We start from the raw sequence: 21,083 nt of genomic DNA on the forward strand, positions 1-21,083 counted from the left end.
CTTTAGTCCATCAGCGTCCGTTGGACTTTTGTAGACGAAAAGTCCGACCGTGTGTACGCGGCATTACTTGTAGGTACTGTGAATATCTCCTAAACTTGCACAGTTTAGAAGATATTCAGAGTGCATGCAGCCGATGACATCATCGGCGCATGAACTCTGAAGGTCTGGCTTACAGTGCCGGGCTTTCAGAGCCTGTGCCGGAAACGTGACGTTATCGCCACTCCAGCCACCAGGGGAAGATGTCAGCTGTCTCAGCAGTGACCGGGCACCGCTGGAAGGGTTTTGTTCTAAGGTAAGTATTTCATAATGTGCTAGTATTGATGCATACTAGCACATTGTGCTCTTGTCTTACAGGTTTTTTTTGTTTTGTTTTTTTTATTCTTCAGCAGTTTACAACTGCTTTAAATTAATATCACATACCTACAACATTAATTAGCACAACTAAAGATTTATGCCGCGTACACACGGTCGGACTTTTCGTCTACAAAAGTCCAACGGACGCTGACGGACTAAAGCTGGCTGGTAATCCGATCGTGTGTGGGCTTCTCCGGACTTTCAACTGACTTTTTTAGCCTCAAATCCGACGGACTTTAGATTTGAAACATGCTTCAAATCTTTACGTCGTAAGTACGACGGACCCCGAAATCTTCTGTGTGCTAGTCCGACGGACAAAAACCCATGCTAGGGCAGCTATTGGCTACTGGCTATGAACTTCCTTATTTTAGTCCGGTGTACGTCATCACGTACGAATCCGTCGGACTTTTGTGTGGTCGTGTGTAGGCAAGTCCGTTCGTAAGAAAGTCTGCCGCAAGTCCGCCGAAGGTACGTCGGAAGTATGTCGGACAGGCTGTCGGACTTTTGTAGACGAAAAGTCCGACCGTGTGTACGCGGCATTAGGCTCAGTTGGACTTTACTGGCAGACAACATGGTTTGCCCATTCAGACCTTCCCCTTCAGACTCTTCTGCAGCAGAATTTGAGGATTGAATCTATGCTACCAGGTACGCCGGTAACAGCTTGAATATATCTTTGAACAGGATGTAAAGCCAAAATCTAACACAGGAGACTATGACATACACACACAGTTAAATTCAGAAATAAGAGGACATTTTTGAAAAGTAGTTCCTAAAGTATACTTTACCAATAAAGATAAAAATTAAGGGTTTTGGAACCACACCAGGGAATTTGCAGGGCAGCTTATCTGATGACCTGTAGAGGGTATGTGAATGGCTTTCAGGGAGATTAATCGACGGAGTCTTAGATTGAGAGAGAGAGAGAGAGAGAGAGAGAGAGAGAGAGAGAGAGCGTCTTGTTGGAAGACTTGATGATCAAGATGGTGATCCATTAGATGGACAGCGATAATGATGAACCAAGAGAGTGTTCGAGATGGTGAGTGATCTATCACTTTCCTCTCTGAACTTCCCTTTTTATTTGCACAGTACCCTTATCAAAGAACTAGCATAGAGGGTGTATTTCAAAATATTTACCTACCTCTGATTGGAAGGTACTTCTATAGATTAGATTAACTGAATATTTTAAGCGTTGACTGTACCTGCCTTACCAGATGGCTCTCTAGGACTAGGAATGACTATTTTAAGTCTACTGAAAATAAAATTTGATTTATTCAACTCAACCCTATCTGGGACATTAAAGGATAAGTTCACCTTAAGGCACATGTTACATCTTCTTCCCGTCCCTACTGTCACTGTTTGAAAAAAGCGCGGCCATGCAGGGCTCTGCCCACATGGCTGTGTCATTGATTCACAGATCCCTGTGAATCAATGAACTGCAAGTACTGACAGCCTTTGTGGCTGTGGGCTTGTAGTTCTCAATGAACTACCAGGGCTCTGTTGAGCGTTCGAGTACTTAATTGAGTCTTTGTGAAACTGCCTGCCTGTACAATGTATGGGCAGACAGCTTACACTGACAGTCTGTAGGAGTCCTGCATAGCACCCAAAATCTGCTGATCTTGGCTGCAATGCCTTCCAGGCTCCTACAAAAAAGAAAAAAAGTCTATTTTTTTATACCTGCAAAAAATGTGCATTTTTTTTTTTTTAAGTGAGCTTATCCTTTAACATTTTTTTTTTTTTTTTTAGCTCTGAGTTAAATTTCAATATGTTATCCTCATCATAGTGTGCCTAGGTGCTGTCCCTGCTGTGGATAATGCTATTTGTGATATTAACCCTTTCATGCCTAAGCCTATTTCTGACATTTGTTGCTTGCAAGTTAAAATCTGTATTTTTTGCTAGAAAATTACTTAGAATCCCCAAACATATATATATATATATATATATATATATATACATATATATATATATATATATATATATATATATATATATATATAATTTTTTTTTTTTTTTTTTTTAGCAGAGACACATGGTATTTGCGCAGCGGTCTTTCAAACACACTTTTGTGGGAAAAAAAATACACTTTCGTGAATTAAAAAAAAAACTAAACAGTAAAGTTAGCACAATTTTTTTGTATAATGTGAAAGATGATGTTATGCCGAATAAATAGATACCCAACATATCATGCATTGAAATTGCGCACACTCATGGAATGGCGACAAATGGTACCTAAATATCCATAGGCGATGCTTTGATAAAATGTACCGGTTACCATGTTACAATTACAGAGGAGGTCTTTTTCTAGAATTATTGCTCTTGCTCTAACGATCGTGGCAATATCTCACATGTGTGATTTGAACACCGTTTACATATGCAGGCTTGACTTAGCCTTTTTTGCTTTGCAGGGACAGGGGTACTTTAAAAAAAAAAAAAAAAAATTCTTATTTATTTATTTTTACATTGTCACTTTAAAAAAAAAAAATTCTGATCACTTTTATTGCTGTCACAAGGAATGTAAACATCCCTTGTGACATTAATAGGTGGTGACAGGTACTCTTTGTTGAAGGATCGGGGGTCTAAAAGACCCCAAATCCCTCCTTTGCACTTCAAAGTATTCAGATCGCCATAAAAGTCTTTTCCGAATACTGTCATTTTTTTAAAGCGGCACCATTGGAATCCAAATAAAAGGGAAGTGATGTTGTGACGTTGCTTCTGTTTTTACATAGGAGACTGGAACAAAGCCATTTCCGGCTTTGTTCCAGTCTCACTCTAGCCAGGGATCGGGTCTCCTGGTGTCCCCTCCCCCTCCTTTAGGATAACAGCCGACAGCCCGCTCTAAAAGAGTTACTGGGGTGATGCCTGCAGCTACAGGCATCATCCTGATATAACCCCTTAAAGCCGAGGCCTCATATATGCGTATGGTCGGCGCTAAGGGGTTAATCTTTAATGTGTTATAATCCTAATCATGAGGTATTTTATAAAAATGTGCGATGTATCCAGAGATCAATTTTGAGGTAGTAATTATCAATCCCTTAAGGATATCTGGATAATATCAAATCTACATTTTCTGATTTCTGAATCAAATATAGCTTATGAAAACAGACTTATATTTTTCTTGTCATCACTGAGTCCTTTAGATAGTAAGATGTCCTATATCTATATAAATACAATGCAACACATATAAACCCTTTATAGTTAGTATTTTCCAATGTGCCCCTCAAAAGGTATAAACTATTTTGCTTTACAAAATAGTGAAAAATATTTAGCTCACTTCCATTTTAAGTTTTTAAGTCACTTGTAAAAAAAGGTTCCAGAAACATTCCCTTGATAATTTTGATTGTTGCGAAATGTAGTTTGTTGGCATTTCTCAGTTCTTAGAAAATGCAAGGATAGCTGTACATGCAGAGAGTGTAGTTTTCTTGCTGATAAATTCTATTTGATAAAAAGATTTTGTCTTTCCCAGTTATAGAACTGGTTGTAGTTTGTGCCTGCAAATGCCTTGCAAACAGAAAAGAAGTATTGTAGATTCAATTTAAAGTGGGTTTCACTTATTGAGGCTTTGTCTGAGCATCCCATCTACTAGTGTTCCTCAGTTTAGAGTATCCTTGATGCAATTGCATTTCTAAACATCTTTGGAAATCAACACTTCAAGGGCCTTTGCTTTTGACTTGTAACACCTGTGATACTAAGTTCATCTGACGTTCAGGCTGCATATCTCCTCTGTATTTCATATTGATAATTTTATACCAGAGAAACCCTGAGTCCAATTTCTGTATCATCCAGTGCTGGGCCTTTCTCCTGTCAAGCAAGCCTCATCTAAGAGTAAGTACTGGAGTGGCAGCATCCCTGTCTATTTTTATGTGTACCTGTCAGAAACAAATTCTCAATGAGATGTTACTCCCCAATATATAGGAGAACCTGGAACAGGACAATGAGGGAAAAAAAAGACCAATTTATTTCTTCATATTTACCAAGGGTTGTAAACATTATTTGTTAACAGTAACCCTTTTGCTGCCAAGTCTGTACATGGCATTGACCTGACAGCAAGGGGTTTTACACACACTCCCCTTGGCTGCAGTGTGTGTATCTAAAAAGTCAACTTCTGGCTGTCACATAAATCTGGTGCCTCCACAACCACCAGAGTGCTTCCAAACCCCCCAGTAACCCTACACCCTCCCCCTGGTGAGCCCGGGACCAGCATGGCGGATGCCTCCGAGTAGGGAGGGGAGGGAGCTAAACAGACATGTTTCTGCTCTTCTCCGCTTCTTTTTGCTGACACCCCATCTTTCACTTTCCCCGGATGTGTCATTAAAGAGAAGCTGTCACCAAAAAACCATCACATATGTGATGAAAAAAAGAAATAGGTTAAAGCGTAACTCCATTTTTGTTGAGAAAAAAGCATTCCCCCCTTGGTGATATAGTGTATCAACTCTCTCCAACTCCTCCCCTCTACCCAGTTCTGGGTAATCCTGTGTTCTCTAATGGCATAGGCCCGATCCTTTTCATGATCTCACTTAACAGAAATATCTCCTAGGCCTCTCAGTTCAAGACACATGAAGGCTGGCCCTCCCATAATGCCCTTAGGATGGCTGACGGCCTATACCATCTAGATGTTTGGAGCGCATTGCAATTACACCATTTCCTCCTCTCATTACCTGCCCATGGAGACTTTAACAGAGACAGCTCACTGCCTTTGGGAGTTTATGTGTGGAAAGAGACCCACTTAGACACGCTCTCTCTCTCAATCATGTACTCCCTCATCTCCCAACCTCCAGAAGATAGTTTTCCTTTTTCTTGCTGAATGTGAGCGGGACTTGAACCTCACTTTCTCCACTCAGCAAACATGTAAACTCCTTTACTTCACTCTAAAATCCCCTATGTGCACCCGAATCCAGGAAATTAAATTAAAAAAAAAAAAAAAAAAAAAATCGCTCTCCAGGTAGCCCAGGATTCCAACTATGCTGCATAAACAATTCCCTGACTCCCCGGATGTATGCAAGGGCTTGATTCTCCACTTAATATGGTCCCGACACCTACTGAGGACCTTCTGGACAGAGGTCAGATGAATGCCCAACAATTTAAAGACCACCCCATGCCGAATTGCCCAGCCTTTTTTCTCCATCATTCTTCCATCCCTTGTAAAATTTACAAAAAGTCCATGCTCCATCATCTCCTGAATGCGGCCAAAGCTTGTATCCCACTAAAGTGGAAGGACCCCAAGCTCCCCTCCATCCCCATGTTACGCAAAGTTAAAGAGATAAACCAAATGGAGGATCTTGTCCTCTCCTCGCAAAACAAACACAACACATAGGAGAAAACCTGGAATGGAATGCCTTTATCTTCTCGGAGGAAGGTAAGACGCTTTTAGCAAGTGACTGACCTCTGAAACAACTCCTCTTTAAGGCTTCAAGGAATCCCACCCCTCCTTACACCCCCCCCCCTTTTCTCCTTTCTCTCTCGCTTAAAATTCTTTTGAAAAAAAAAAGTTAACAGAAACCAAGTTCCACAAAATGGCTAAATCAAGTTTGCATGGTTAGTTATAGCCTCCTCGGTTATTTGTGCCAAGGAAAGTCATGTTATCCAATTGTATCATGGCAATGATTTTATACACTGTTCCTAAATTATTATCTTGTAACTTTGTACCTATAGCTTTGTGGTTACACTGTATAAACCTGTTACCATTTATAAATAAAGAATGTCAAAAATAAATCCTCAGCACTTACTCACATTTCCTTCACTCCCCACTGCTCCGTTCAGTTGCTGAGAACCGTTATCCATGTCATCACTTCCTTGTGCTCTGTTACATTATAAGCTCTGTTGAATGTGGTGGTAATACCTACTTTATCATCTTCAGAGATGTTCACTTAGCAATAAACATTTTGTTATTCCTCTTGCAGGTGTTATATAAATATAAAAATTATATCTGTGTGGCCTGTCTTGGCCTATACTTGGGTTGATGGTATGCACTTAATTTGGTACCATTAATTTAGCTTTTAACGAGGTAGTTAGTGAGACCTCTGAGAACCACAAGCCTGAAAGCAGTACAGCTGGCAGCAAACAACCCATAGCAAATACTTTAAAATTTTAATAGCCTCTATAAACAGCTGTTACAAAAGAGATTGATCTGACTGTATTCATTTTTCAAGTCTCATTTTATAAGGCTGATCCGTGAATAGGAATCTGTGAATTCAGAATTATGGATCCGAAACAGCCACTACGCATCAGCAACAAAACATGAAGAAAAATAAATCCAGATGTAGCAATAACCACAATATTTAGGTACCATACTGCTGGAAACATTATCGAGCTCTTACATTTGTGAAAGCTATAAAATAATTAGTTAACCATAAACAAAGAAAATATGGGGTTCATATTCCATGGCTCATGAATTATAATGGTTTTATAAATCCTAGGGACTCTGGAGCATAGAAAGAATTAATGTTGGTATACATAAGTTAACATTACAGCTGCTTGTGGTACATTACTTGTTTTCATAACTACAGCCAGCCCTTGTAGTAAATGGGTAATTGTTGTGAAAATATCACCCTCTAGGACAGAACTTGCAAGTACATACCCAAGGCTGAACTTATTTCCAGCTAAGCTCTGCTGATGTGAAAATACTGTATGACTTAGGCATTTTACTCCAACCTATGGTCACAGCCAGCTCAGTCAGATTAACATGTAATAAACCTAGAAACAAACTTTAATATATCGCAACTTACCAGTTCTTAGATGTAGTGGCTACATTATTTTTTTTTAAGGCTTTTTTCCTTTTTCCAACCTGTTAAACCATACAGTCACCTTAGGGAGGAGTATGGAACCTCCCTCTCTTCATAACTTGGGGGAGGTGCTCTGTAGTCCAAAAAGTAACTGGTCACAGCACAGACAGAAAGCATAGGAAGTCATGAGCTCACTGGATTTCTGGCAGGATAAACAGATATAATAAAGTGTTCTCAGTGTTATATTTCACAAACCAACCAATTAACAGATAGCATAGGTTGTTAGGGTTTACACAAAAGATGATTAAAAAAATGCAGTCAAATGTCACAAACCAAATCTATATGAAGCAAAATAATAAAAGACTGTGATTATACAAAATAGTGAACTTGCCGTGTTTTCACAAGCCTTATGACATTTGTCCTTTTTTATATGTTTCCAAAAGGACAAGAAGAGAAGTAGACATATGAATGATGAGTTAAAAAAAGAGGCATAAGAAAGATTTGCTGCCCTGGAACAAGCATTTTAAGTTTCACTGGCTGCAGACTTGTTGCAGGTCAGGTTCAAGATGACAGACATGTAACCTGCACCTAAAACTGCAGGTAAACCGCACATACAATTGCACTGTGGCCAAACCACAGTGCACCAATGTGAACCCGCTATAAGGCTAGGTTCACACACTTTCATGTCAGGATTGTGCACAAAATTGTGGCTTTTCTGACAAACACAGAAGCGCACTGTCCTTTAATAGACGTTCGCCATCTTTGCCCTGAGCGCTGGATGACCTTGTCCAAGCACTGTGCTCCAGCAGCTTCCCCTGTGCACACTGAATGTCTTGCATCGAAAGTCTTGTATTTTTATCAATGAATACAAGGCATTCTCTAATTAGAGTATAAATTATGTAGAGATAGTTTTACATAGAGTAGAGATTATGTAGAGATCCAAGCTTCATTTGCCCCTCCTCTGCACCTCATCCGGTCAGAGAAAGCCTTGTATTATTCATTGAACAAAATGCAAGGACTTCTTTGAATGGTGGCGGTGTCAAGCGAGTGACCTTCTGTGTTCAGTGTGCAGAGGGGAAGCCAATGGAGTAGCACTTGGAAGATTACAACTATCACTCTAAGTAGTTCGGAATATTACAGTGATTTGCATCATCCTCTGCAGCCCTCCTGCTATCAAATATGGAGCCAAGCTGGATGAATGTAGTTTTGCAAAAAAGAACATTCCTGGAGTTCTGCTTTAAAATCTTAGCATTTAGCCATTTTGTGTGCATAATAATGTATTCAATCTAGTATAATGGATACAAGCAAATGTATACTTGCTCATGAACAGGTAAATCAATAATGGGATTAAAGTAAATAGCAAAAGTATGCACGGGACAGTTGGTCTGGTTCAGAGGCAATAACTATGATAATGTGGTGACATGGTTTTACAAATGAAGGAAAATGTTAACGCTGCACTTTAGCAAATAACATTCTGTTCAATTTTAGTGACAATAAGAGAATGTCTCATATTGTGCAGGCAGCTGGATCCTGTAGAAATCTTCTCTACAGGGATGCCGGTCCTCTTCCAATCCTTGAACTTCCAGCATTGCAAAGATTAATAACTTCAGTTTTTTGGGCAAAACTGCAGTGAAGATGGTCTAATAGGGACCCAACCATTAAGGGTCCATGGGCGCCGCCCCTCTATACACGCCACACTCTATATGATTAATAGATTGATTCATGCATAGCATGAATCTATCCACTGCCGCCGACCCTATTCATGCGTCTGGCTTTCAGGATGCCGTGCGCATGAATTACAGCGGCCAGGGTGTTTTTTTTTTTTAAGCATCTGATTAGAGCCATAGGCTCTAATACTAAAACTTATATATGTATACTGAAGCAGCACTAATTATCTACAAACATAGCAAAAAATAAAGTGCTAGTGAGCAAAAATACCAATGATTCTTTCCAAAGTGTATCTCATCAAGAAACATTCATATAAATATGTTCAATAAAAATAATCCAATAATAAAGTGCATCATATCATAATAACATTCAATTAAATAATTCAGTGAAAATAGTCCAATAATAAAGTGCATCCAAAGGAATCTAATGATTCGGAGAGATAGACAGTCTCTTATTCATGACATAAGTCAATACATTCCTGTGCAGACAAGCAGAGATGAAGGAGAGAGGGACAGATAAGGGAGTGAGTGCAATTCACAGATGTATAATGATGATATATGGAAAAAATCCTTCTAGAATCCTCCCCCAGTGGTATTATTATTATACAGGATTTATATAGCGCCAACAGTTTACGCAGCGCTTTACAATAGAAAGGGAGACAATACAGTTATAATACAATAAAATACAAGAGGATTAAGAGGGCCCTGCTCAGAAGAGCTTACAATCTAATAGGGTGGGGCAGGTGGTATAAAAGGTTGTAACTGTGGGGAATGAGCTGGTGGAAGTGGTAGGAGATTAGTTGGAGACGTGATAGGCTTTCCTGAAGAGATGAGTTTTCAGGGATCGCCTGAAGGTAGCAAGAGTAGGGGATAGCTGGATAGATGGGGGTAGCGAGTTCCAGAGGATGGGAGAGGATCTGGAGAAATCCTGGAGATGAGCATGGGAGGAGGAGATGAGAGAGCTTGAAAGCAGGAGGTCTTGAGAAGAGCGGAGAGGTCGATTTGGGTGATATTTGGAGACAAGATTAGTGATGTAGCTTGGGGCAGAGTTGTGAATGGCTTTGTATGTTGTGGTTAGTATTTTGAATTTATTTCGCTGGGTGATTGGGAGCCAGTGTAGGGATTGGAGGAGAGGGTTGGCAGACACTGAGCGGTTGGTAAGGTGGATAAGTCTGGCAGCAGCATTCATGATAGACTGAAGAGGGGATAGCCTATGGAGAGGTAAGCCAATGAGAAGGGAGTTGCAATAGTCAAGGCGAGAGATAACAAGGGAGTGAATGAGGAGCTTGGCGGTTTCATTTGTTAAAAAGGGGCAAATTTTAGAGATGTTACAGAGGTGAATTCTACAAACTTTTGACAACGATTGGATTTGAGGCTGAAATGACAAGTCAGAGTCTAGGATTACACCTAGTACCCTGGCGTGAGGGGATGGACTGATGGTTGCATTGTTGATTTTGATGGAAAAGCCATGGAGGGGGGCACGAGCGGGGGGGAATATTAATAGTTCAGTTTTAGAGAGATTTAGTTTAAGGAAGTGGTGCGACATCCATGCTGATATGTCAGTTAGTAATGCGAGAGGAGACTGAAGGAGTGAGGTGAGGAGTAGATAGATAGATTTGGGTGTCATTAGCGTATAAGTGGTATTGGAAGCCGTGGGCAGTTATTAAGTGACCAAGGGAGGAGGTGTAGATAGAGAAGAGAAGGGGTCCAAGAACCGAGCCTTGGGGGACCCCCACAGAAAGGGGCAATGGAGAGGAGGAGACAGAGTTGTAGGTGACACTGAAGGAGCGCCGTGATAAATAGGCAGAGAACCAGGATAGAGCAGAATCTCCGAGGCCAAGGGAATGTAGTTTATTGAGAAGGAGCGGGTGGTCAACAGTATCAAAGGCTGCAGAGAGGTCAAGTAGTAGGAGTATGGAGTACTGGCTGTTGGTTTTAACAGTTAGTAAATAGTTAGTGAGTTTTAGTAAGGCAGTTTCTGTGGAGTGCTGAGAGCGAAAGCCAGACTGTAAGGGGTCAAGAAGGTTATTTTCATTGAGGTAGGAGCTAAGACGGTTGTAGACTAAGCGTTCTAGAAGTTTAGAGGTGAATGGGAGCAATGAGATGGGTCTTAAGTTGTTCAGGTCGGTAGGGTCCAGTGAGGGCTTTTTAAGAATGGGAGTGGGAGTGATCTGCGCATGTTTTAGAGGGGAGGGGAAGATGCCACTAGAGAGGGAGAGATTGAAGATGTGGGTGAGGGAGCATAGGATAGAAGAAGAGGGTGACCGTAGTAGTTGTGAGGGAACAGGATCCAAGGGACAATTGGTTAGGTGGGCATCCGAGTAGCCAATTCAAAGAGGAGAGTGTTGAATGTGCTGCTAGGCAAGGTATGTTGGGTGGGGAAGACGTACGCACAGTGGAGATGTCCTCACAAATTGCATCAATCTTGTCTTTGAAGTGATTGGCAATCTCTTGGGCAGTGAATGAGTTAGTGGGTAGAGGGGGTGGTGGACGAAGCAGAGAGTTAAAGGTTGAGAAGAGTCGACGGGGACTGGATGACAAGGAATTAATAAGAGAGACAAAGTAGGCTTGTTTGGCAGCATGGAGGCATGAATTGTATTTTAGAAGGGCAGATTTATATAGGGTGAAGTCTTGCAGGCATTTGGTTTTACACCAGTCGTTCAAGAGCATGGCAATGTCTCTTGAGATTTCTAGTGTTGTCAGTTTGCCAGGGTTGTAAGGGTCGGGGCCTGATTCTGCGTGTGGTTAGAGGAGCAAGTGTATCTAGTGATGATGAGAGTGAACTGTTGTAGACAGAGGTGGCCAGGACAGGACAGGGGAGAGATTATGTCATATAGGTGGTCAGTAGCAGAATAGAGAAGAGAAGGGTTAAAGTGGCGAAGGTTTCTACAAGTAATTGTTTGCTGCTTGGAGGGATGGGTGGTTGGAGGCAAGAATACAGTGAAAGTAATGAGGTTTTGATCAGAGAGAGGAAAGGGGGTGTTGGTGAGGTTGCCAGGGTTGCAGAGATGGGAGAATACAAGGTCAAGGGTATTACCATTGGAGTGAGTGGAAGTATGTGTCCATTGGGTTAGGTCAAAAGATGAGGTTAAGTTGAGAAGTTTAGCTGTAGTTGGGCTGTTAACATTGACAGGAATGTTAAAGTCACCAAGAATAATGGTGGGTATTTCAGAGGAGAGAAAGCAGGGTAGCCAGGCAGCAAAGTCATCAAGAAAGCGCGATACCGGTCCTGGAGGCCTATAAATAAATTGCTGCAATTCTAGCCTCTCACCTTATTGATAGACCCCAACAGGTCTAGTAGTGCATTAATAAGCGTCAAAAACTATTGCTTTATGTTGCTTAGTGTGTCCAGGACAGGGAATCACTGCAGCTTTTCCTCAAATCTCCACGACCTTTTTCCTAAAGGAGATATCTCCAGGTCCACGGGATCAAGAGCAGAAAAGAAGATTCTCCATAGTGTAGTAAATTTGAAAAGGTCTTATATTTATTTAAAAAGTATCACCACAGTAACGGCATAACAAGCCAAACAGCAAAAAAGTGTAAAAAATGTAAGAACTTCTGGATCCTCAGCTTTGCAGTCTGTGGGTCATATACGCTTATGATCTATTGATCTGGTGAGATGGGATGAATTCCTCAGAAACTCTCCATATAAACAGGGGTCTTGGCGATGGCCAGAGAAAACAAATCCAACAGGCTCCCAAAAATAGAAAGAGAAGCTAATAGTGAAGTACTTGATGACTCCCTGGGGGAGGGGCAAAACGCATTGACGCATTTCCGGCTATTTTGAACCACTGACGTCACTTCCGCCCTCCGTTGAACGCACGCCAAGCATCGGCGAACCCAGAAGAGCTGTTCTCTTGACTGATGCCTGTTTTTTCCATAATCTAGTAAGTGCCGCTTGTAATGCACTTATTGTGTGACCCTGCAGTACTTCACTATTAGCTTCTCTTTCTATTTTTGGGAGCCTGTTGGATTCGTTTTCTCTGGCCATCCCCAAGACCCCTGTTTATATGGAGAGTTTCTGAGGAATTCATCCCATCTCACCAGATCAATAGGTAACAAGCGTATATGACCCACAGACTGCAAAGCTGAGGGTCCAGAATTTCTGGTGAGTGGGGTCACAAGAGGGGAGCGTGGCACACAGCACCTGGAATTATCATTGGAGCACTAAAGCACTTTAATTTGATTGGAGCACTTTGCACAATATTTGAGATTAATAATTTTCTGTATTTATAAATGAATGTGTTATATGTAGCACTTTAGCAATATATTTCATGAGCACATGTATTTCTGTAAGCGCTGTATATATGTATACTTTTAGGTTCTAATAGGCTGCAAAATAGGGTGGACTCGTGGCGCAGAGCATTGCGCTCAGAGCCCACCCAAGTGTGGTAGAAAAGCGAATATTTTTTTTCTTTTCTAACACTGAATCGCCTCTCCGCCAATCTCCGATTGGCTGAAAGGTAAGGTGATCCTATTAGACGTCCAGGAGGAGGAGGAGAGGGATGCATGGCGGAAGAGGAAGAATGCTGCCGAACACGCTGCCCACCCGCTTCCTAGATGGGGTAAGTGCAGGGCTTTGATGTCCTGACTGCCGCCCCCTAAAGGAAGAAACCACCAGCCACCACTGGACCCAACACCTCCTCCCTTCTCCTCCATTGGGAAAAATGTTTTCAATATTTACACAGCATGAAACATGATCTCTGAAGTGGGGAGGGGTTCATGTCATTCATCCAAATCTCTCCCATTGCCAGATCACAATACATACAGTGTGTTCCCATTAAAAGCTTTACCCTCACACCTGGTAAGAACATTTTTGATTTCCAATCACTTGGCAATGGTCACCAAAACAAATTGGTAAAAATATTTAGCATGAAACAGACAGCAGATTTGGTTTGTTGAAGCTGTTTCACTGGCATAATTCTGCCCTATCTGATTTCTTTTCAAGCAGTTTCTCTGGCATCTGCTTCCCTGAGTCCATTCAAACATTTGTAAACATTACTGAGCCCTCATGAAGGGGGGGTGTGCTTTGCTCCTGAAACACGTTAGCCGTTTTATGAGTCATTAAAGTTGTTTTGGACTGCTGTATGAGTTTGGTCTGGCAGTCCTTTATGCTCCTGGATGCCCATTCCAGGGTAGCCCTGATTGCGAATGATTGTTGTCCTTCCCTTTACTACTCCGTATCAATAAGTATTGAAAACGCCTCTTGGATTTGCCCCCCTTGAAGCAATAAAAACCTGACAAGGGTTCTGTGTTTTCTTATATATACAAAACTATAAGAAATAGTTTTGGGTCTACATTACTTTAACCGCTCCTACAGCAAAATTACCTTTACTTCAAGATGACATATTGTTGGCACAGAATTCTCACAACAACGTACACAATATCCCTTTGGATTTGACAATTTTTTAGCTTGGCTGACATTAAAACTGATTGTAAAATGTGACAAAATGTTAAGCAGTCTGGTTTGTTGAACGCGATAATAATTGAATCTCTCTTCTCTTTTCAGTTACTAAATTGTTTTGTTATCCCCGTGGTCATATTACTATCCTGGTTTTTCTTGCTGGTCCGATATAAGGTCTTGCATTTCATTGGTGCTGTAGCATGTATCCTGGGAATCGGATGCATGGCAGGAGCTGATGTTCTAATGGGAAGACAACAAAAGGAGGGTAAGTTATTTTCCTAATGTACAATTTTTAATGATACAGCTATCTTTAGAAAGGGCTGTACACTGTTACTTTTCATTCAGATAGTGATGAATCATTGTAGAATGTTTGCACATAACTGTCACCCAACTGTATTCTCAACATCATTGTATTATACTTTATATTTAGAAAAATGTCTGCAGAATCCTGCACTTGGCCTTACGTTAGTGGGGACTCTATTGCTGTTTATTTATGCTAAATTGATTGAAAATTTGAATATTGGGCTCCATTCACAAAGCGGTATCTTACCGCATCCGAGTATGCAGTAAGATATCGCACAGTGGTCTTCAAAAAATTTTGGGCATTTACTAAACTACTACTAAAATACCACATTCGTTATTTTATGAAGTTATGCAGAATTTTAGTAGTGAAAGACTGCGGTAATTTACCACCAGCAATAGTTGGCATCCTTAACGCAGGCTGTAAATAGCTGGTTGTTAGGGAGCAGATGGCTGTCGGCATCCTTAACAACCAATAACTGTCATGGTTGTTAAGGAGCGGGCGGCCGCTGACAGCTGAATGTAAAAAAAATAGCTGGAAAAATTAAGAAAAAAATATGGCGTGGGGTCCCCCTCAATGTATACCAGGACCTCTGGGTCTGGTATGGATTTTGAGGAGAACCCCCATGTCAAAATTTAGAAAAAAAAAATGCAGTGGTTCCCCCTCCAAAATCCATACCAGACCCTTACCTGAGCATGCAGCCCAGCAGGTCAGGAAAAGGAAAGGATGAGCGAGTGCCCCCCCGAACCATACCAGGTCACATGCCCTCAACATGGGGGGGTGCTTTGGGGTGGGGGGCATGTTGATTGGGACAAGGGCCTCTTCCCCACAACCCTGGCCAGTGGTTGTGGGGGTCTGTGGGCGGGGGCTTATCGGAATTTGGAAGCCCCCTTCAACAAGGGGCACCCCCAGATCCCAGCCCCCCCCCATGTGAATGAGTATGAAGTACATAGTATCCCTACTCATTCACCAAAAAAAAGTGTAGTGTAAAAAAAGACAGTTTTTGACAATCACAATGCCCATCGCCGACCTGAAAAAACAAAAAACTGATCCCAGGAAGGCTCCCGCCATCTGACAGTTCCTAAATAACCCAGCATGCCCCCGGTTGGTGACATCACAAGAGGGTGGTGTTACCCAGTGGCACCGCCCCTTAGTTATTTAACAACTGCCAGATGGCAGAAGCCTCCCTAGGAATCGGATCGTTTTTTTTGTTGGGGGTTTCGAGACGGTGGTGGCAGCAGCGGGCATTCTGATTGATGATGAATCTACACTGGGAGGCATTTTTTTTTTTTGTTTGTTTTTTTTAAATAAAAGGACTTTTCAAAAACTGCCTACTGTCTTTTTTACACTTTACTTTTTGAATGAGTAGGGATACTATGTACATCATATTTATTCACATGGGGGGGCTGGGTTCTGGGAGCCCCTTGTTAAATAAAGGGGGCTTCCAGATTCTGATAAGCTACCCCCCCACCAGCCATCAACATGGGGACAAGGTGCTTTGGGCCTCAAAGCACCCCCCCATGTTGAGGGCATGTGGCCTGATATGGTTCGGGGGGGGGGGGGGGCGCTCACTCGTCCTCCCCTCTTTCTTGACCTGCCCGGCTGCTTGCTCGGATAAGGTTCTGGTATGGATTAGATGGTGACCCCCACGCCATTTTTCTTCTCAATTTTTCATTGCCGGCATTTATGTTCACATTCAGCTGTCAGCGGGGAACCCCACCGACAGTTGGTGACTCATCGGTTGTTAAGGACACGGTGGCTGCCCGCTCCTTAACAACAGTGTTGTTTACTGGTTGTTAACGATGTCGGCGGCTGCCAGTTCCTTAAATATCATATGTTGAGACCACAACTTATTTATGGCATACATTTTTTTTTCCTTTTGTGAATTGACTTTCACTCCAGTTTTATGCGGTATTTACTGAGCGTTTGCTTTATGCTGTAAATACCAAATAAAGCAATAGTGAATTGATATTTTCAGGGCAGCATGCAGTATTTGGGAAAACTCCTAAATACCATATGCGATCTAGTTCTGTGAATGGAGCCCATTGGTAGATCGACTTATGTACAACCAGCCACCCCATACATTGATCGAAATTCTGGTGGTCTGTGCTGAACTGGCCAAAATTCGAGCCATGTCTTGTGTGCTTGAGGTGGTATCTCACGGGGGGGGGGGAAGGTGACCAGTGTGTGTGTGTGTGTGTGTGTTGGAGGTGAGATTTCACTGAGGAAAGAACTATGTGTGTGCTGGGCGTGGGATTTCACTGGAGTTAGACCAATGTGCGTGCTGGAGGTGGGATCTCACTGGGGAGAGATCAATGTGTGTGTGCTGGAGGTGTGATTACTCTGCGGAATGACTAAAGTGTGTGTGCTGGAGGTGGGATGTCACTGGGAAAGGACAAGTAAAAGACAGATTAGCCCAGTGGCCAAGTGAAAGTAGAATTTAGGCATTATATTATATACTGTAGGATAGCACTGTACTAAGTATATAGTTACATTTCTTGATATGACTTGCTTTTTGAGTCTTGTTTTCTGTTTTGTTAGTAGACTTTTACCCGGGAGATAGTAAACTCATTGGGGATGTTCTGGTTCTTGGAGGTGCCACTCTGTATGGTATTTCCAGCGTATGCCAGGAATACATTGTTAGAAACCTCAGCCGAATTGAATTATTGGGCATGATTGGACTTTTTGGATCTTTCTTCAGTGGCATACAACTGTAAGTACACACACTAATGAAAAAATACTGTTTTTAATAAATAGGATGGACCAATCAGACTAAGGTCCCATGCCTGTCTCTGGAACCCATCCCTGTAGTAGATGAGTCCTAAGTGGGACCCTAGTTGTATACAGTGATTGGTAGACTGAATATGAGACTAAACATATGTTTGTTCAACAGAGAATTGCAGGTGGAGCTGTTGGACAATTTGAATGAAAAATAAATAAATAACTATAGCTGTATATGGTGAGTGACCCTCTGTATTAATATGCTGAAGGATTACAATCAAGTGGTATTTCCAGCTTTCCTCGAAATCTGATTTTAAACTGAAAACCTTTTTTTTAGTGACCAAATTGCAATATTTACTATATTCTACCCCAATAATAAACCTACAGAAATGATGTAACTGAGAAACCAAAGTTTTATTTGAAAGCTGTGCTTATGACTTCTTTATGTTCACTATCAATACAGTTACTGTACAGCTGATGTGGGCAGGCAATGTGGTGACTACCTTACAATGACATATACCGAGCAGGGTAGGCACATATATCAGAACATTGCTACACAGCTGAAGCCTGGCCATCACTGGTCTGTTTGAGCACCAAGGAACTTGAGGCTTACTATGATCCTTGGACACTGGATTGCTATGCAAAGAGAATTATGTATAGCTTAGTGGTGAAGCTTTAATTTTTTGTGCAAGCTATTATGTCAGAATGTGTTAAATCATCATTAAAAAATATTGTTATGACGACACCCACGATTTATGTAGAAGACCCTCGTTTGCATTCATGTATTTTATTCTTTAAAGAATAAGTTGACTTTTTGCAAAAAAAATAAATGCACATTTTTTGCAGGTTAAAAAAAATGCGCATGTATTATTATTATTTTTTTTTTTGGAGCCTGGAAAGCGGAAGATCACTGGTGCCATGCAGGTCTCCAGCAGATCTGCCAGTGTATCGGCTTGCCCATACATCTCATATGGGTAAGCAGATACAATCTGACAGGAAGCATGAATGAACTACCACGTCGCTGCACATCGCCATGGTAGTTCATTGAAAACTACAAGCTGACAGCCGCAAAGGTTGCCAGACCATGTAGTTTTCCATGCACAGAGCCCTGTCAATTAGTGGTGTGGGCGGAGCCCTGCTTGGCCACATTATTTTTTTACATTTCTTCTCCCTCCCTGCTAGCTGTCATAGCAGAGATTGGGGAGGGGTGAGGGTTGGTCCATTCGTAACATGTTACATCCTGAATATGGGTGTAACGTAACATGTTGTGAAAGGTGAACTTATCCTTTTTTAGTTTTGAAAATATGTTCACATATGCACTTTTATGTCAGCACCGATTAGCAGTTAGTTGCAGTTATTAGATTTCCTTTGTAAAGAAATCTTCATATTGTGGTGACACATATATAGATTGACACATAGTATAATCGCACTTGCACTTTATGTTTATATAGACACATATACAGGGTTTTGGAAGGAGTTATTCAAACATCAAAATGCTTTGATTGGCTGATGTCAGTCTGGAGAATGTGCATCTTTAGGAAGCCTGTATTTGCATGCAGACTGCCTTAGGTAACACGCACATGTGATGCTTAGCCTCCATAATTAAAAGCACTGAAATCCAATGAATGAAGTGGCTGTGCTAAGAACATTAAGCCCCCATTCACACCGGAGTGACTTGTCATGCACTTTGACTGGTCAAAGCGCATGACAAGTCACACTCTATTGTCAAGAAAGACATTGTTCAAATCGGCGCGATCCTGACTTTTCGGCGCCGCATCGATTTGAAAAAGTAGTTCCTGCACTACTTTTAGCGTTTTCAGATGCAACTTGGATAGACATCTGTGCATGAAGCCGCAGACATGTCTTCCAAGTCGCACTGAAATGCGGCTTTGAAATTGCACGATTTCAAAGCCGCATTCAACGTCAATGAGGGCTGAGGCAGGGAAGGACAGGGCTAGATCATACTGAAAATTATCCAGCCAGGAAATGAAGTAGGTTCTGACTTTCTACAGCTTCTAGTGCAAATTGTAAGAAAACCAGAGTGAGTAATGTTAGTACGGGAGTCTGTACAACTGTGCAAGGTAAGGCTGGAGTTAATTTTTAAAGAATAAGTTCACTTTAAAAAAAAATAAAAATAAACGCAGGAGATTGTGGGTGTAATGTCAGGCTCCTTTAGATTTTCAGTTAGCTGTATACCCATGTCATACCGTACAGGCAGGCAGTTACTGAAGTGCAGGAGGAGAAATTAACTACGAGATCACTCACCACCACCCTCACAGTTCATTGAGAACTACGAACCCCTGGTGGCTGATGGCAGAACTCTGTGTGTGAATGACACAGCTGTATTAGTAGAGCCCTGCACAGCTGCACTGTTTTTGAATTGTGACAGCTAGTAAGGGGAGAGGATCTCCTGCCCGCTGTCACAATGTGGGATTGGGCTGGTACTAAACGTACTTTAGTAACATGTTATACTCTAAATATGAATATTTTGTGTAAATACTTATAATTTTAAAGTTTGCCTGAAAATAATTTTTGTTTTGGCTTCCATTTTAATTCTGGGCCATGTGGTCAGAAAAGAACAATTAACATCAATGCTGAACCACAAAGATTAAATCAGTTGTAAAATAAGCTACCTAATAATTGTATTCAGTAAATCCTCATAGGTCTGAACCGTACAGAGGGAGGAGAAATAATCTGTGTGCTGCACTAAAGCCTAGTACACAGGGGCCAAATGTCAGGCGGCATCGGCCAGTTCAATAGAAACCGTCCGACATTCAGCCCATGTGTACTGCAGCTGGTTGGCTGGCTTCTTTCGATGGGGCATGGTAGAAAAAGGTCTGCCGATCGGCTCCTGATCAGCGCCTTCAGGCAATGGTTGAGAGCAGTGACTAGAGTTTTCTAGTGGGGGCCTGGGTGAGCACAGTAGCACAGCAGGGGAGAGCGCTTTACTAACATTGCATAGTTAGTACAGCAGCTCCTCCTGAGCTGTCAGTTTTGTTTTGTTCAAAAAAAACAAAACAACACTAGTGTGTATCAGGCTTAAGCCTGGCCATAGATGAGTCCATTTTTTTTTATTAAAAAAAATATATATAGTGTAGCGCTGTGTGTGTAAATGGTAAAGGGTATAAAAACAGTGGGTTAGGCTCGAGCCATCTCTTAATGGCCAGCAAATAGACAGAAAATACTTCAAAATTAAATAAAAGTGACTCAATACAATCAAAAGTGCACTATATATTATAAAATGACATGTAAATTATAATAATTACAACAAACCAGTGATTAATGGTGAACAAGAACAAATTATATATAGATAAAAGTTCAGCCAAAAGAGTCCATAAATATTAGAAAATGTGTTCCTGATAAAAATCAAAAACCACCACCGAAAGGTCTCTGAGGGTCAACTGGTGAAAACAACGATGGAAGCTTCTGGTAGATGAAAAGGTAGAGCACCAAAATGAAATGAGACGTCTAAATATAAGACAGGACCATCACCAGAGTATCTGAGGAGGCTTACCGGAAGCAGGGGACTTGAAAAGACATACGTCTTACAAGTCTCAGAAAGCTTAATGAGCCGCCAGGGCTGGCAAGATGGATCATCGGGTGTCCACAACTTCAAATGGGGGGGAAAGGAAAATCCTTGCACAGCCGGCAAATCAGCAGCACCTCCTATTTGGTTATGCAGTGATTGATTCAACTGCACCACCTCACCAGAATAAAATATATTCTATATATATGTCAGGAGGGTAAACGGGCAATGACAGGGAGGAGAAGGATCGTTTACTATATTTAATGCACTGTTGACACGAGTATGCTAAAGGTCTTTCTAAAAGGAGGAAGATGACTACCATTGATTCTCTGAGCCACTGTAAAAACCCTTTGAAGGGACTTCAGCTGTACTACTGCCATACCAAACTGTGATGGCA

At 41.6% G+C, this 21,083-nt stretch overlaps 1 protein-coding gene across 2 annotated transcripts in view; it reads left to right on the plus strand.

The window, feature by feature from the left end:
• Window positions 1-21,083, plus strand: part of SLC35F1 (solute carrier family 35 member F1) — a 564,673-nt gene that overhangs the window by 481,968 nt on the left and 61,622 nt on the right. Inside the window, exons 4-5 of one of the 2 annotated variants that reach the window (XM_073627155.1) lie at window positions 14,244-14,403; window positions 16,984-17,152. In XM_073627155.1, coding sequence (XP_073483256.1) covers window positions 14,244-14,403; window positions 16,984-17,152 — 329 coding nt within the window. Of the gene's footprint in view, window positions 1-14,243; window positions 14,404-16,980; window positions 17,153-21,083 lie in introns of both variants that reach the window. The other variant, XM_073627154.1, reaches the window with a different exon arrangement.

This window comes from Aquarana catesbeiana, linkage group LG04, assembly GCF_042186555.1.
Source record: "Aquarana catesbeiana isolate 2022-GZ linkage group LG04, ASM4218655v1, whole genome shotgun sequence".
Taxonomy (NCBI): Eukaryota; Metazoa; Chordata; class Amphibia; order Anura; family Ranidae; genus Aquarana; species Aquarana catesbeiana.